This window comes from Schistocerca cancellata, chromosome 4 (assembly GCF_023864275.1).
Source record: "Schistocerca cancellata isolate TAMUIC-IGC-003103 chromosome 4, iqSchCanc2.1, whole genome shotgun sequence".
Classification (NCBI taxonomy): Eukaryota; Metazoa; Arthropoda; class Insecta; order Orthoptera; family Acrididae; genus Schistocerca; species Schistocerca cancellata.
The window spans coordinates 857,107,094-857,124,611 of NC_064629.1; the positions used below are offsets into that span (position 1 = coordinate 857,107,094).

Sequence of the window (17,518 nt, forward strand, 5' to 3'; positions counted from 1 at the left end):
GTAGAGAAATTGCAGCATTTCGCTTTACCACGTTGATGTTAGAAGACTGTAGCAGTGTCTGTTGTAGACCAATGAATAGGTGTCACTTCACTTCAGGTCTCTCATACCATATAACTGCATTCTGCTGCACGATGAATCATTGCAGAACTAAGTTAATCCCATTTCATGCCCCCACCAGCCAGCCAAATCACCCAGAGAATGAGATACCTATTGAACTGACAAACTGAGGACAATATCGATAAATTGCTACTGGCAGCTAGTAACTTTGTTTGATGGGTAACAGTGAAACAAGCCTCACCTGATATTTTCATTTTAATTTTAGAGATCCTAACATCCCTTCCCTTGTCCCCAGTACTGACTGTGTACCATTCACATTCAACTCTTAGTTCCATAACTTTTATTGTCCTATAACATTAAATTGGTTATCAGAATGGTTCAGGGCCTGAATAAGCCACTGTCAGTATTCAGTACCAGCACCAGTGCAACAAGTTTGATATAAAACCTCTGTTACAGTGAATACTTTGAATGTCTTAACATTCGATCACAAGATTACAATTTTCATATTGAACTTGTAGTTATAAGTGTCTCTCTTAGTTTTTTTAGTTCTTCGATTTAGTTTAAATATTTTCAATGTTTCTCTTTCTCATTTCTCATCTACGTATTAGTTTTAAAATAATACAGTTTCTGAACGTTTACAAGAGGCCTTTCTGTTCAAATTCCAGTAGCATCAAAGAGAAGACGTCTTTGAAGCTCTCGGAGTGGTAGAGGCTGGTGAGGGAGTCGCCAGAGGATGCAAGCTGCGAAAGCTCGACTGTGTCAGCTGGCGCGCTCATGGCGGCGCGCAGGTCGGTGCAGGCCGCCAGGAGTGCAAACTCCAGCCGATCCCCCATTTGCCGCTCTACCTCTTCCACCGTCACCCGCCGCTGCACTTCGTACGTCTCCAGCTGCTTGTTGAGTGTGTCCACGTATTCCGCAACCAGGGCCGGCATGTGGCAGCGGCGCACCGTGTTCTCTACACTGGTGTGGAAAAAATAATTCAGGTCCAGAGACGGCGAGGAGAATCTACTTAGCTGGTAGTCCACCACTCGTGCGTCGATTACATCTCCGGAACTGGGGTCGTACCGGAACAGTATATTGTTTTTCCAGAAGTCCCCGTGAGTTAACACATTCAGTTCATCATCTTTTGGCTTGACGATTTCAATTGCTCTGCACAAAAAATAAAAAAAAGGTAAGTTTTTTCTCTTATGGTTCTTCATCAACGTCATACTCTCACACTCTCTCCCTTCCACAAAACACACACACACACACACACACACACACACACACAGACAGACAGAAAAAATACATAGTGAAAAATATATTAAGGTTAATCCCCATTTTTTCATGAGCTGCAAGTTTTTGTAGATAGTAGATTTACCCCGTATAAATAAGTTCACTAGTTTAGCTCCCCTAGTTATCAGGTTAGCAACACACATAACTTCAATACCAGCGAACGTACACTGTTATAGTAACTTACAGCACTATTACACCTACCTACTCAAGTGCCAGTTGCTAATATGAAATCTGAATGGACGTTTGAGTAAATTGAGGAATTACTTTATAGATGAGCAGCATGGGTAACTTTGGAACATATGGAAGCCTGATTATTCCCAGAAGAACCTTTTGTCATGGTGCAAGTAATGGCCGAGTTGTTCAAAGAGAAGCCGTTCATTGACAATAAAAAAAATATGTTATGAAAGAAGATGAAATTATTAAAAGAATACTTAACAGTGGGAATTATTGAAAACAGAAAATTAAAATAAAGAAAGCATTTGTCTGAGAAATGTCGTGTCATCTGTACCATTTCTGTTGCTCAAATACAGGAATGTAGCTGGGTGAAGTCTTAGCATTAAATCTGTCCTTCTGTTTGGCCGAGGAGAGAGGAGCACTCCAAGCTGAATTTTAGCTAAAACCTACATCTCTATTTATAAGTTCTCTTGCTAATTTAATCTCGATTTCTTCCTTAATAACACTATCCTAACAGCTGGAAGTGTATGCCAGGATCTCCATGTTGTTATTCCGTAGGATGACTGGTGTAGAGACAATGTTCTCCTATAGTACATTCACTGAGTTGTTGCAAGTGAGGTGGGCTAACTCAACAGGCAAAATTTCAGTATACACTAATAACATCATCAGTCATTGCATTATACTACAAATCATCGATCGTGAGGCACTACAGTTTTACTAACGACATCAATGGAATGCCGCAGCCCACCACTGCCGCACCTCACTCTACTTTGTTTCGTTTCAGGCAAGGGGCGGCATTCCATTAGTGTCGTTAGTGAACATGCAGTGAATGACAATCGATGATTTTTAATATAATGCAGGGACATGTTCTACGATTAGAAGGAACCACTGATATTTATATTTCAATAATAAATTACACTTATAACATTGTGGTCATCAGCCATTACGTTATACTGAAAATTGTAAGCCGGTGACTTTTCTGAAATATGCGAAACATACAGAGAAGCCACAGCAGCTGTCCAGTCCAGTCCCTTAACAGAGAGAGCTGAATTAAATAATTAAAAGCATGTTCCCAATTACGGGCTCTGACTGCTTAAGTAAGCACAGGTTCAGTTGTGGTAAGTATGGGCATATAAATCAGTTAATTAAAAGGTCGATGAAATTCATCAATCAATTTATGCATTAAAAACAAGTTTCCCAGACCAACTGAAAACCACCAATGGCTTGCCTGAGTAGATGACCACCAAATTGTGAGGGTGGAGCAGTTTTCACATTCACCAATCAATTTGTCCAGAAAAGTTACAAGATGGCGAAAAATCTGCAGACGTTAGGGACTGTTACTCTCAAGTTCAAGTTGCAGGCACGCCGATGAGTAATGACCCCGGTTCTTTCCGCGTTCGGAGAACTGGTAACTCGACATGTTCCCCAACCTGAGCGTCAGGGAGTCGACCTGCCTCGCTGGCAGTTCCATAGATACTAACACGTTAATCTTTGTCCATGCAGCCCCTCTTCTATGTGTTTGCGTTACGTGACTCCTCATGGCTAACAATTTCGTTTCGTGATTCTCATATACCAGAATTAACCTCAGTTTTTTCCAGTTATCACTCTGTCTAGTGACTGAGAGTGTTATCATTGTTTCTTAGTATTTTACATTTATATTTATTTTGTCTTACAGCAAGAGAGCAGCTCGCCATACAACCCAGAATTGTGAGTTGGCTAAGTTCCATTCCTTGTGACCAGACTACCTCGATCCTGTCGTGTTTTATCGCCAACATATTTGATTTATTTTCAGTTCACTGTCTATTATTGGCTTTGTGGTTTCCCTCTGTCCCATTTCATTACATGTTAGTACAGGCAGTAGAAACACCTGTTGTAGGAGAAGGCTCATATCTTCACTGTACAGTGAACAGAAGATTAGTAGGTTAGCGTGTTCATCTGCTTATAGGGAAACAGTGATAGGCACTACGTCTCATTTCAATCCAATCAGTCAGTAATAGAACCCCAACAACTACATAATCATGGATCATGAATCACTGCAATCCCATTAACAGCACCAGTGGGATGTCGCAGCTCACTCTACTTTCTTTCATTTGAGGCGAGGTGAAGTATCCCCCAGGTGTTAGCGAAACAGCAGTGACTGATGTTCAATTATTTGTAATATAATGCATGACTGATGATAACAGTATATAATTGTAACTTGCTATTATGCCATAAATCTCAGGGGTAACTGCAATAAATACCTGCTCCCTTCCTTACCACATTTTTTAAAATTTTATTTTTAATCTTTTATTATTTTGACTGTCATGTAATATTGTTTTCAATATGTTGATGGAAATTTTCATATTTACTATTCCCATACATCCTTTCCCATACTTTCAATTCCAGCAGCCTTAGGTGCTGCAGGTTTGGCCTTCTTGTAACTGCAGTGACTGATAATTTTTGGTAGTGCGATTGTAATGATCAATTATTTCACTGTTATAAGCATTACCTGATAATTTTCAACAAAGGACACTGTTTCCTTGTATTCAAAATAAAAGCACCTATTTGCTTCCTTCGAGAATTTTAAGTTTTATATTTACTGAACTATTTGTAATACTTATTTAAGCAAATAACACTGCTTTTAAAATATCAGCGCACACTCTGGCATCAGAGTGAAAATCTCATTCTGTCACTACAGATATTTGGATGACATGTTCGATAAGCCTGCCATCGTTGGCGCAGACGAATAGCGAAATTCTGCTTGACCCGCTGAAGAGTCGGAACATCGATGCTGTCGATGACCTCCTGAATGGCTATTTTCAGCTCAGCAATGGGTTTGGGGTTATTGCTGCACACCTTATCTTTATACAACCCCACAAAAAGGAATCGCAAATGTTCGTATCTGGAGAATATGGTGACCTCTAGGTACCCCAGAGCCAGTATGCGATCCTCAAGGTGCTCCTCCAGGACACCAAACACTCTGCTGCTTCGATGGGGTCGAGCTCTGTCTTGCATGGACCACATCTTGTCGAAATCAGGGGCACTTTGGATATTGGGAATGAAATCATCTTCCAAAACCTTCACGTACCGTTCGGTTGTCATCGTGCCATCAAGGATGATCGCACTGATTATTCCGCGACTGGACACTGCACACTACACAGTCACCCGTTAAGGGTGAAGAGGCTTCTCGATAGCGAAATGCGCCATTTCAATCCCCCAAATGGACCAATTTTGCTTACTGACGCACCCATTCAAATGAAATAACAAGGCGTGTACACATGCGCACACTAATTCCCATCACGCTCCGCGGCCAACAGTACAGTTTGAACGTCCTAACGCAAACTGTTCAGGAGTTATGATGATTTTATTTCATATAGTTCAATAATTATCACCCTGTACATGACACTGTATACACTGCCTGACTTGTTATTAAATGTCCACATTTTGTTATTTTCAGACTTTTTTCTAAGTTGGTCAAAATACTGTTTGAAAATAAGTCATTTCTTGTAAACTGTAACATTAACTAACGGAACGGCAACTTGGTAGGGCAAATAGTCAGCAGTAAACGCTTGGACTGAATGCATGAGTGTATGTCGTATGCTGTTTGATGGGACATTCATATATTTCAGATAGTATTTAAACCGAAGACCTCGCCTGTAAACAATGGTAAGGGATAAACGCTGAAAAAAGAGTTATTGCACATAAAACGTGATAAGTGCTGCACTTTATTCAGTTGTCAGTTCCACGATGAACCGAGAAATGGCAGCTCTGTCTCCACTTTCAGATTCTCACTAACAGCGGCTTTGTCCTAATGTGTGCGTGTAAACAGTAGTAAGTGCCAAAAACATGACTGCTAGTAATAGTAACGTGTTCGGTGTTCGCGCAACAAAAATGCTTTTGAATAACGATTTGTACAAATCTGAGGATGATGTGGATAACTACGTATCAGAGAAATATCCTGAATATGTTTCTGGACGCCAGTGCGATTCAAAAGTTGTTGCCAATCAGGTAAATCTCAATAATTCTTTAAGCAAGTAAACAGTGCTGTGTCTCGTACCATTGTTAACGTAAATTTACCTCACAGAGTGATGACAGAAATGTTAAGGGCCATCGTTGACATTTTGCTGAGACACACATTAATTTTTGTGGCTGTTCATCATTTCAAAAATTGGTAATACAAATCATAGTGTCAAAAACCTAAACAACGTCAACCTTTTTTCAGTATTTTTGAGAGGTTTTACAGTAATGTTTCATAATATTTTGCAGTAATGTTTCAGTAAGTAAGCAGTGGTATACCAATGGTAACTGATGTTATGTGCACTCATTTTGCAAGTAAACAATGCTAAGGAACCACTGATGTATTTTTCTGAATAAAATTAAATATGTCGTTACTCCAGAAATATTTGAAAATAATGACTTACCAGAATATAACAATCAAAATGGATGTACTTGAAGTATCTTATTTACGAAATATAATAGAAACTTTACTGTGCAATTTCTCAAAACAACTAACTTGCCCGTTACCATTGTTTCAAAGCGAGGTCCTTAAATGAGATTTTCTGTGTTTTGTCTTTCTGTGCCATTTGCCTTAGCGTTGCATACTAGCATTATGTTGAGATTGTCGTCTTATTTGTGAGGAACTTAATTAATTCTTAAGAATAATAGAGTGATCAGCTGTAGTTTACGATCAACATCTCAGGGACAGAAACCAACATTAGTTCGAACGAGTAAAGGGTGGTCAATGAGGCGTCAGGGAGGAGGAATTCCTTCAGACGGTTGTTAACGTTAGAAACGATTTAAAAGTATTTATTTATTATATTTTTACATGGAACTGCGAAAAATGTTTGTTATTAAAGTCAACATCAGTTGAGCACAATAGTTACCGCCTTTTTCAGAATACTGAATTTTAACCGGCACTCAATATTTTTCCCAATACATATTTTCGACTTTTTATCAGTACCTGCGTTTTACAGCTTTTCAAGTTACATGTACGCACTGATGCATTCCACTTTTTCATTTCAAATAATCTGACTCGTTTGAAGTAGAAAATAATAGCTCATCTCATAAGAATTTGCCACTCCTGTAGCATGGACGATATAACTCAGTATATTCGCGCTCTTCGTCCTGATTTCTATTGTATATATGCCGACGCTATCGTAATTACTTTACTATTTACATCACTTTTGGAAACAGACTGCAAAAGTATTAGCTTTCGAACTTGTTCCTTTCTCACAGAAATTCAAGATGGCCGCCGAGTGAGATCAGAGGTATTTTCTTCGTCCGCTAAAACAACTTATTTAAGAGGAAATTTAAATTTAAGAGTCAAATTTAAATTTTCTTTGTTTCGTATACTTGCTGTAGTGTCCGTTCTTGTCACAAAGCTGAATATTAGCGTCCCAGCAGAGTTTGTTCTTGAAAAAACTTCGTGTTATCTGAAGTCCCGATAATTGTGACATAACCCGAAATTTTGCGTGACATAAACACAAAAAAATCCTATTCAAGTTTTCTTACTGGTGCAAAATTCGTTAAAAAAGTTATCTACTAGTTTCATCAGTGTCAATTGTCGCAATAAAAGTGTAATTAAACGTTTCTAAATCGTCTTTAACTAAGACATTTCGTATTGTTTGCTAGATACTCGTAGATAGACGCGACTCTAGGCCTAAACTTACCGTGTTATAAACGTTTAAAAATCTGACCAAACATGCTTGATACGTAAATTCTCTAAAAGCAAAGTAATTAATAATTCATTCTTCTGTCATTGTATCTCTGAATCAGTACAAAAACAACAACAACCACACATAAGACCTTTGTGTCGTTTTCTGTATACACATAGCCAATCTCGCATCCTTGACTAATTTAAAACATTCTTTAAACTTAATTATTCTTTCTAAACTGACCGTAAAGGAGAAATGTGGGAGCTGTTATAGGGTAGTGAGTAGAAGGATTTGTTGCCAATCTTGTAGGAAATATTTTCACTGGGAGGGGGGGGGGGATGCAGTGGGGAGAATGTTGGGAGAACAGAAAAGCAGAAAAGGCTCTTTCCTGGAACTGCAGAGTATGCAGTTGGAACATTCTTATTGGGGAACAAGAAAGGAAAAAGGAAAATCTGTGCCCTTCAGGCACAGTTGGAGGAAGCAGGGAAGGAACTGATTAAGATCAAGGCAGACAGGGGGTAGGAGGGTGTTTGGGAACTGGCAGCCGGTAGGAGGATAGGAAGAAGGAGAATGCGATCTGACAGTTTTATTATCAACACCAAAAACAGGTATCTACCACTGCCAGAGTTAAATGGAGAAGAGTCTCAGGTAGAATGAGGAGCAGGAAATGTGCAGCACACTTAAACCAAGGCCAAGAAGCCTAGGAATGTACAAAGTGTTAGGAAGAAGTAAGTGCTGCGGCTAGGTAGTAGCCATGGGCGAGGTGTAGGCCCTGAGTTACAGGAAAGTTTAGAGGCAGCGAACAAGGCCATCAGTATCTTCAAGCCAAATGCAGGGGTAAGTCATGTGATAGAGGACTTAGGGTCTTTATGTAAGGACTTTACAAACGAGGACCATGTAGTGGTAGAGGATGGGGCGGGAAACAGTATGGGCAGGAATGGAGCATATGACATAGGTGGTGACCTGGACAAGATAGCTTCCCTAACTCATGGCACCAACATACACTTTGTTGAGCTGTTCTGGCGCTACGATTTACCACACATTGCTGGAGTTGCGAGGCGAATCAATGTGGTGTTAGGGATGGCTCTGAGGGCAGCCAGCTTTGCTCATGTTTCTCTGGTGCCTGTCACATATACCAGATGTAACAAAGAAAAACAAAACCATTGGAAAGAGTAACATGGGGCATTTCACAGACTTAACGATCCTCCATCAAAACATACAATCAATAAAAAATAAAATACAACTATAAGAAGTTGAGCTCCAATCTTTGAACAGCACAGTGGTTTGTGTCACTGAGCACTGGCTTGGGGACACAGAAATCCAACATCTAGTTATCATTGTATGAAAGGGCAACCTCTTACTGCAGAAATGCTTCAAGGGGTGGAGGGTCATGCATTTATATCAGAAAAGAAGCACAGTCCAAATCAAGACAACACTTTGAAATATCAGATATTGAATTAACACGGCTTGATATCACCACGAAATTAATCATTTTCTGTGTATAGTTCTCCCAGCGGTAATGTGAACACTTTTTTCAATAAATTAACAAAAGTTCTAGATTAAGTCTCAAGTACAAAGCTCAACATAATTCTGTGTGGGGACATTAACATCAACACTAATATCATAAATGAATCCAGTGGCACCCTCATAAATACCCTTCAAAGTTTTGGCATGTCCCTATTGGTCAATAGTGCAACAAGGGTTACTACAGGGAGTGCATCAGTAATTGACCACGTGGCCAAAAATATGGAGAGGGAAAAAATGTGATATAGCTATAAAAGATCTCCGACTTTGAGACCATGTCTGTCAAATAACAACAGTAAAATCAGGTATCGAATCATTCCCTAAACTAAAAGCCTTCAAACATCTATCACAAATCGAAGTAAAAGATTTTTCAAAACAACTAGCAAAAGAAAGCTGGGATGAAGTGTATAAGGAAACAAGTGTGAATATGGAATTTCCAAAAATCTCCACAACACTTAAATTGAACTTTGAAAAGGCATTTAAAAAAGTATGCATGTCTGTATCAACGTCTCACAAAAACAGATGGATGACAGCAGGTATTAAACAGTCTTCCCAAACACTTAAATACCTCAGTTCCATGAAAAAGAGTCGCAATGATCCAGAATTGTTAAATTTCTATCACAGATACCAAAAAAGCTATAGGAAGGTGCTGATTTCTGCAAAAAGTCATTTAATGACAAAATAATATATAATGCAGAGAATAAAAGTAAAGCAGTCAGGGATGTTATAAAAAAGGAAACGGAGAGAGGCAAACAAACACAGAATAACATACTGCTAGGGAGGGGGATAAGGTAATAAATGATCCACAACCCTTAGCAAACTATGTAAATGAGCATTTTTCAGGTATTGCAGAAAAGTTACAGCAAAAATTCCCCAAAACAAATATAACACCTGAACATGATGTTGCACTAAATACAATGATGTTTCTTCCAACCATAGAGAATGAAGTCAATAAAACCTTTCAAAAACTAAAAAACAATAAATCAGTTGGCTTAGATGAAGTACCAACGTGTGTATTGAAACAATGCATAGAGATCATAAAAGGCCCCTTAACACATATAATAAATGAATCCTTCAGAGCAGGGACATTTCCAGAGCAGTTAAAACAGGCAAGACTTGTACCTATGCTTAAGAAAGGTAATGCAGAAGACATAGGAAATTACTGGCCCATTTCCTGCTGTCATCATTCTCAAAAATGACAGAAGCAATTACGAAAGACAGATTAATGAATTACCTGAATAAATACAATCTTTTAAGTGAATCACAGTTTGGTTTCCAAAGTGGCAAAAATACGCAGTCAGTCACAGTAGAATTCACAAAAGTTGTACTTGATGTTCTTGTCAAATAAATCAGAAGCATTAGGAATAAGAGGTGTAGCTAATAACTGGTTTCGATCATACCTAGCAGATAGGGTACAAAGAGTAGAGATAACACATACCTCAAATAGATCTAAACATTTAGTAAAACACTTATCAGAACCAAAATACACTAATATAGGGATCACACAAGATAGCATATTAGGATCAATACTATCCCTGATATGCATCAATGACTTTCCCAGTAGTGTTACTCATGGTGAAAAAATTCTCTTCGCTGATGACAGCAATATCACAGTCACTGAGAAAACAAGACAAAACCTTGCAGAGAAAGCAAATGGAACACTCAATGAAATTTGCGATTGGTTAGTGAGCAATAATGTGACACTGAACATAAAGAAAGCTGAAACTTCCTGGCAAATTAAAACTCTGTGCCGGACCGAGACTCGAGCTCGGGACCTTTGCCTTTCGCGGGCAAGTGCTCTACCAACTGAGCTACCCAAGCACGACTCACCACCCGTCCTCATAGCTTTACTTCTGCCAGTATCTCGTCTCCTACCTTCCAAACTTTACAGAAGCTCTACTGCGCATGAGAGGCAAAGGTCCCGAGTTCGAGTCTCGGTCCGGCACACAGTTTTAATCTGCCAGGAAGTTTCATATCAGCGCACACTCCGCTGCAGAGTGAAAATCTCATTCTCGAAACGTCCCCCAGGCTGTGGCTAAGCCATGTCTCCGCAATACCCTTTCTTTCAGGAGTGCTAGTTCTGCATGTTCGCAGGAGAGCTTCTGTAAAGTTTGGAAGGTAGGAGACGAGGTACTGGCGGATGTAAAGTTGTGAGAACGGGGCGTGAGTCGTGCTTGGGTAGCTCAGTTGGTCGAGCACTTGCCAGCGAAAGGCAAAGGTCCCGAGTTCGAGTCTCGGTCCGGCACACAGTTTTAATCTGGCAGGAAGTTTCATATCAGCGCACACTCCGCTGCAGAGTGAAAATCTCATTCTGATAAAGAAAGCTAATAATTTTAGTTTGAAAAAAAATGGTTCAAATGGCTCTGAGCGCTATGGGACTTAACATCTATGGTCATCAGTCCCATAGAACTTAGCACTACTTAAACCTAACTATCCTAAGGTCATCACACAGCACCCAGTCATCACGAGGCAGAGAAAATCCCTGACCCCGCCGGGAATCGAGCCCGGGAACCCGGGCGCGGGAAGCGAGAACGCTACCGCACGACCACGAGCTGCGCACTCTAGTTTGCATATGGAATATGACAATGTTAAATTAAATGTAGATGGCACCTCTATAGACTGCGTAACGAATGCCAGATTTCTAGGAATGAATATTGATTCTCAGTTGAAAATGTCTGAACACACAAAGGTACTTGCAAACAAAATGTCTTTAGCATGTGTAACATGCAGTGTCTTTTAGTTACATACTAGTCATATGTACACTCAGTTCTTAGCTATGGCATTCTTTTTTGAAGAACAACTGCACAAAATATGAACACAGTTTTTAAACTTCAGAAAAGGGCCATGAGAATAATAACCAAAAATAGTAGGTGAGCTCATGGTAAAGATCTGTTCAAAACCCTGGGAATTTTAACTGTTCCATGTGAATATGTTTACCAGTCAGTTGCACATATCAAAAATAACTTTGGTAATTACTGCACTAACAGCTCTGTCCATGAACATGGAACAAGAGCTAGACTCAACTTAAATTTACCAAGAAAAAATAAACATAAAACTCAAAACAGCATTTTCTACCAAGGAATAAAACTGTACAATAAACTACCAAAAGATATTAAAGAAATTGCAAAAATACACTTACTTGAAAAGGCAACTAAAATACTTGTTATGAAATGAGCAGCGTAGGAGTTTGGTAAAAAAAATGTTATACAAATAAATAGTAATAATGATTATAAGACATCCAACATTCCACATTACATCTTAACACAAAGTTTTTTCCCTTCTTTTTTTTTCCTTTTCTAGAAAAACTTATCCCCAAGCTACGCATTGCACAATACTAACACCTCTTCCTCTTTCTGAGCGCAACAACTTACTCATTTTAGAGAGATGCTGACTCAGTTTTTCAGGATAGCAAATGGGAAGTAGCAGTAGAGAAAATGGCCCTGAGATCACCATTGTGTGTGTGCTTGTGTGTGTAGTGAGTGAAGTGATATGAAACAATGTGTATTTAGTGTGCGCAGTGACTGATAGTGAGATATGAGTGAACACTGTGGCATTACGTTATTTAATAAGTTATTTGTAAGAGAAGTATTGTATACCAGGAGTAAATTTAATGATTGTCTCTATCTAGGAGTCCGTAAATGTATGTGTGTACGAATTAGCTTATTTTAAATTGGTCTAAACTTGTAAATACTTTGACATGTTCTATGTCCTTGTAAAAAGAGATCTGTGGATGAATAAATCTACTACTACTACTACTACTACTACTACTACTAGAATAACACTGCCAGTCAGAACTTCTGCCTGTAGGTCAATTTACTACTAACATGGTGATGTGTACATACAGGGTGTATCATAATTCTACATCTACATCTACATACTTGATCCGCAATGCACCGTACGGTGCGTGGTGGAGGGTACCCTGTACCACTGTTAGTCGTTTCCTCTCCCATCTCATTCGCAAAAAGAACGAGGGAAAAAGAACTGTCTGTATGCCTCCACGTGAGCCATAATTCCTCTTATTTTATCATCGTGGTACTTACAGGAAATGTGTATTGAGATGGCAATATAACCATTTTGTAGTCAGCTTCAAATGCCGGTTCTCTAAATGTTCTCAGTAGCGTTCATCGAAAAGAATGTCACCTTACCTCCAGGGATTTCCGCTTGAGTCCCCAAAGCGCCACCGTAAACAGTTGCCTGTTGTTCGAACCAACCGCTACCAAATCTAGCAGCCCGCCTTTGAATTGATTCACTGTCTTCCTATAATCCGACCTCGTACAGGTCCAAACACTCGAGGAGTAATCAAGAATAGGTCGCGCTAGCGTCATCTATGCGGTCTCCTTTATGGATGAACCACACTCTCTCAAAATTCTCCCAACAAACCGAAGTCAACCAGTCGTCTTCCCTGCCAGAATACTCATATTCTCGTTCCATTTCAAATCGCTTTGCAAATACTTGAACGATATGACTGTGTCAAACAGGACACTACTGACGCTGTATCCGAACATACGTATTTCTTTTTCCTACTCATCCGCATTAACTTACATTTTTCTACATTTAGATCTAGCTGCCATTTATTACACCAACTAGAAATTCTCTCTAAGCCATTTTGTATCCTTCTACAGTGACTCCCAGAGGACAACTTGTCGCACACCACAGCGTCATCAGAAAAGAGCCGCAGATTCCTACTTCCCCTGTTCATGAAATCATTTATGTATACAGAAAATAAGAGCAGTCCTATCACACTTCTCTGGGACACATCTGACGGTACCCTTGTCTGATGAAAACTCGCCGTCGACGACAACATATTGGGTTCTACTATTTTAAAAGTTTTCGGGCCACTCTCATATCTGGGAACCTATTCCATATGCTCGCACCTTCCTTAATAATCTGTAGTGGGACACTTCAGTCAGGAACCGAGCGACTGCTGCGGTCGCAGGTTCGAATCCTGCCTCGGGCATGGATGTGTGTGATGTCCTTAGGTTGGTTAAGTTTAACTAGTTCTAAGTTCTAGGGGACTGATGACCTCAGATGTTAAGTCCCATATTACTCAGAGCTATTTTTTGTGGTGGGTCACCGTGCCAAACGCTTCCCGCAAATCTAGAGATATGGAAACTTTCTAAAATCGTTCTCATTCGTGGACGTAAGCTTCTTGGTCTCACGGAGATCTATAATATTCGAACCGAGAATATATTCAAGGATTCTGCAGAAAACCAAAGTTATGGATATTGATCTGCAATATTGCGGGTCCATTCTTTCATCCTTCTCATATACAGGAATCAGTTGAGCTTTTTTCCAGTCACTTACGACGTTGTGCTGGACGAGAGATTCACGATAAATGCAAGCTAAGTAACGGGCCAGTGCCGTAGACTACTCTCTGTAAAACTGAATTGTGTGTTTGTATGATTCTCTGCATGAACCATTGCTTAAACGCAAAATTTAAAACTTTTGCTTTTGTTTTGCTGTCTTCAGCTGCTACACCAGACTGGTAAACGAGTGACTGGATGGAAGCCTTATAACCGCTTAGCGATTTTACATATGACCAGAATTTTCTCGGGTTCTCTGCCAGATATTTTACTAACGAATGCCTGTGGTAGTTGTATGCTTCGAGCGTAGATCTTCTCACAGACGTACGAATCTCTACTAACCTTTGCCTATTGTCATTTAGGCGTTCTCTTTTGAACCGAGAGTGCAAACACCCTCTGCTTCCTCAGCATTTCCCGACTTTCGTTGTTAAACCATGATGGGTCTTTTCCGTCCTCAAGCCACTTACTACGTGCATAGTTATCCAGACAGTGATTTACAATCTTTTTAAACTTTGCCCATAATTCCTATACGTCCATCTTGCTGGAACTAAGTCATGTTAGTTCACTGTCTAAGTGAGACGCTAACAACTGCTTATCTGCTCTGTCTAGCAGAGACCCTATCCTGTTCTTGTTGACTGATTTATTAACTTCCGAAACCATAGTTGCTATAATGACATCATGGTCACTTATCCCCATCTCTATACTGACGCTGTCGATTAATAGCTAAAACTAACGCGGGTGAAAATATACGATAGTGGAAGCAAAAAAGTTCCAGCAAAAGTGGATCTACAACTGATCGTCTTCGAGGTAATTTTCGCCCATGGCCTACCTTAACAAGAAATACAATATTGCTTCTGTACGTTACATTTTACAAATTACTATATACTTGTACCTGTTAAAGGAGGTGTTCCACGTGTCGTCGTCACATATTGCACTCGCCTCTGCAGTGAGTTGCAGAGCACAGTATGCTATAATACAAAGAAAACCGTCCCAGCAAACATGGATTCGCAAACGCAGTTTCCGAGATAATTTCGAATGTGTGGTTACTTCAGTATGAAATACTCACCTAGTTAGTAAAAACGTATTTGAAATGCAACCTTTCTGATGAAGTATCCTTGCAGTCCCGTTGCAGTCTTGCCAGCTGGCAGTGAACATGAACACTTGCAACCGGCGCCTTAGAGTTATTCTTATGTTTGCACATATTTTACATTTGTCATGCCGATGTGTAGTGAACCTCATGGTAGTGGGATGCACATATGTCATGTGAAGCGACTTCAACACTGTTAGATAATATGTTGTAAAAATTCAAAAGCGGAAGATCCGGTGACGACTGCATAGCTCTGTCGAATACAAGAACTAGAGCAGCAAATTGTACAGTCTTGTCATAATATACCAGATGATACGAGGGTGCCTGAAATGATTCATAACTCCCTGCAGAGACGACGACACGTGGATCACCTCCTTGTAAACTGTGAAACGTAACGTACTGAAACAGTACTGTATTTCTTTTTAAGGTAAGCCATGGGTGAAAATTGTCTCGAAAACGGCGCCATTATGAATCAATTTTTGACAGAACGTTTTTGCTTCTACTATCGCATATTTTCATCCGTGTTAGTTTTAGCTATTAATTATGGTACACTCTGTATATACACGTCACAATGTTCGTGGTAATTTGATCTAGCGTCAGAAGTTCTGATTGGCAGTGGCACTGTATGAGAAAGAAAGGTCGTGATAAGTTAGATAGATAACACCTTCTGCAGACTATTTCCAAAAGTGATGTAAATGATAAAGTGGTTTATGATAGCGTCGGCATAAATACGATAAAAAGGAGGACGAGAAGTGGGACATTTTGCAATAGTGTCAAATTTTTATGAGATAAGTTATTATTTTACATCTTAAACGATCAAATTATTTGAGATAAAAAAGTTGGATGCATCAGTGTGCACATGTAATTTGAAAAACAGTGCAAAATAGAGCCAGATAAAATTCGGAAATGTATACTGGTAATACTACTTACTGTTGGTTAAAATTCGGTGTGCCGAAATCGGCGCTAACTATTGTGATTAACTGATGTCGGTTTTAATAACAAACATGTTTCGTAGTTTTATGTAAACGTTCCCAACCGTAACAACCGTCTCAAAGGAACTCCACTGAGCGGGGTTGTAACACACTAGACTCGTATTCGATTCGTCGGCGATTCAAATCCCCGTTCGGCTGTCTAAATATAGGTTTTCCGTGATTTTCCTAAATCACTTAATGCCGACATGCTTGGAAGGTCATGGCAGATATCCTTCCCCAGTCCGAGCTTGTGCTCCGTCCCTAATATCCTCGTCATCGACGGGACGCTAAACCTCGATCTCCATACCTTCCTTCCTTTTCCCAATACCCTACAGTAATTTTTTTCTCCCTCTTAGAATGTAAAAGCGAGTCGACTGCAAGTTAATTGAGACGAATCATCTCCATGACTCATGACCTCGGTGTCGACAGACCGTTAAAGTGTAGCCTTCCTTTTTACGAATCGTTTCGTCCGCTTTTACGAGGGGCCATGTCCGCCGCAGGAAGCGCTCGTGTGGGCGGTTGATAGTGTTATGGGTGAGTTACGACACCCCCTACCTACCCGTTACGACACAGCGGTCGTCGCGAATGTGTGCTCACTGATCAGCTGACGAGTGACGAAGTAGTGGAGTTGCTGTTGCAAAGAGGAAATCGTGAATGTGATGTCCTTACGTTGTAGTTTCAATGCTATGCTACGTGGATTAAGTGACACAGAGTGTTTATTGACTGTTCCATTGGTTCTTGGTAGAATGTTTTATACACCATGAATGAAAACACATACAACACTGGTGTAATATTCTACATTATTTATTATTTATTCCACAACCGGTTTTCGGCAGTTAAACCATCATCAGGTACAAAGATCTTGTACGTGATGAGAGCGTAACAGCCGAAAACCGGTTTGTGAAATAGATAATAAATATTGTAGAATATTACACCAGTGCTGTGTGTGTTTTTATTAGTACCGATTTACAACAGCTGTTTGCTTTATGCTTTCTTTTCTGTAGTGTGAAAAGTTAGAATAATCGAACGAGAAGTTCATTTGGAAAGTAAATAACAGGTTCAACTGCTTATTTAGATAACTGGCAAAATCCTTGAAAGAGTCATCATGAAGTCCATTCAGATTATATTGTCTACCATAAGCAAATTCGATGTCTACATCTGATGTACATCTACCTCTACATGGATGCTCTGCAAATCAGACTTAAGTGCCTGCAGACGTTTCATCGAACCGCCTTCACAATAATTCTCTACTATTCCACTCTCGAAGAGCGCGCGGAAAAAAACAAAAACCTAAATGTTTCATGTGCGAGATCAGAGTTCCCTTATTCTGTGATGTTTGTTTCTCCCTATGTAGGTCGGCATCAACAAAATATTTTCGCATTCGGAGGATAAGGTTGGTGACTGAAATTTCGTGAGAAGATTCCGCCGTAATGACACACGCCTTTGTTTTAATGACGTGCACCCAAATTCCTGTATCATGTCCGTGACGCTCTC

General features: G+C 39.8%; 1 protein-coding gene across 1 annotated transcript in view; it reads right to left on the reverse strand.

The window, feature by feature from the left end:
• Positions 1-382: 382 nt before the first annotated feature.
• Positions 383-17,518, reverse strand: part of LOC126184475 (uncharacterized) — a 292,867-nt gene continuing 275,731 nt past the window's right edge. The window contains exon 5 of the mRNA XM_049926867.1: positions 383-1,206. Within this exon, the coding sequence (XP_049782824.1) occupies positions 693-1,206 (514 nt within the window). The 3' untranslated portion in view covers positions 383-692. The remainder of the gene's footprint in view (positions 1,207-17,518) is intronic.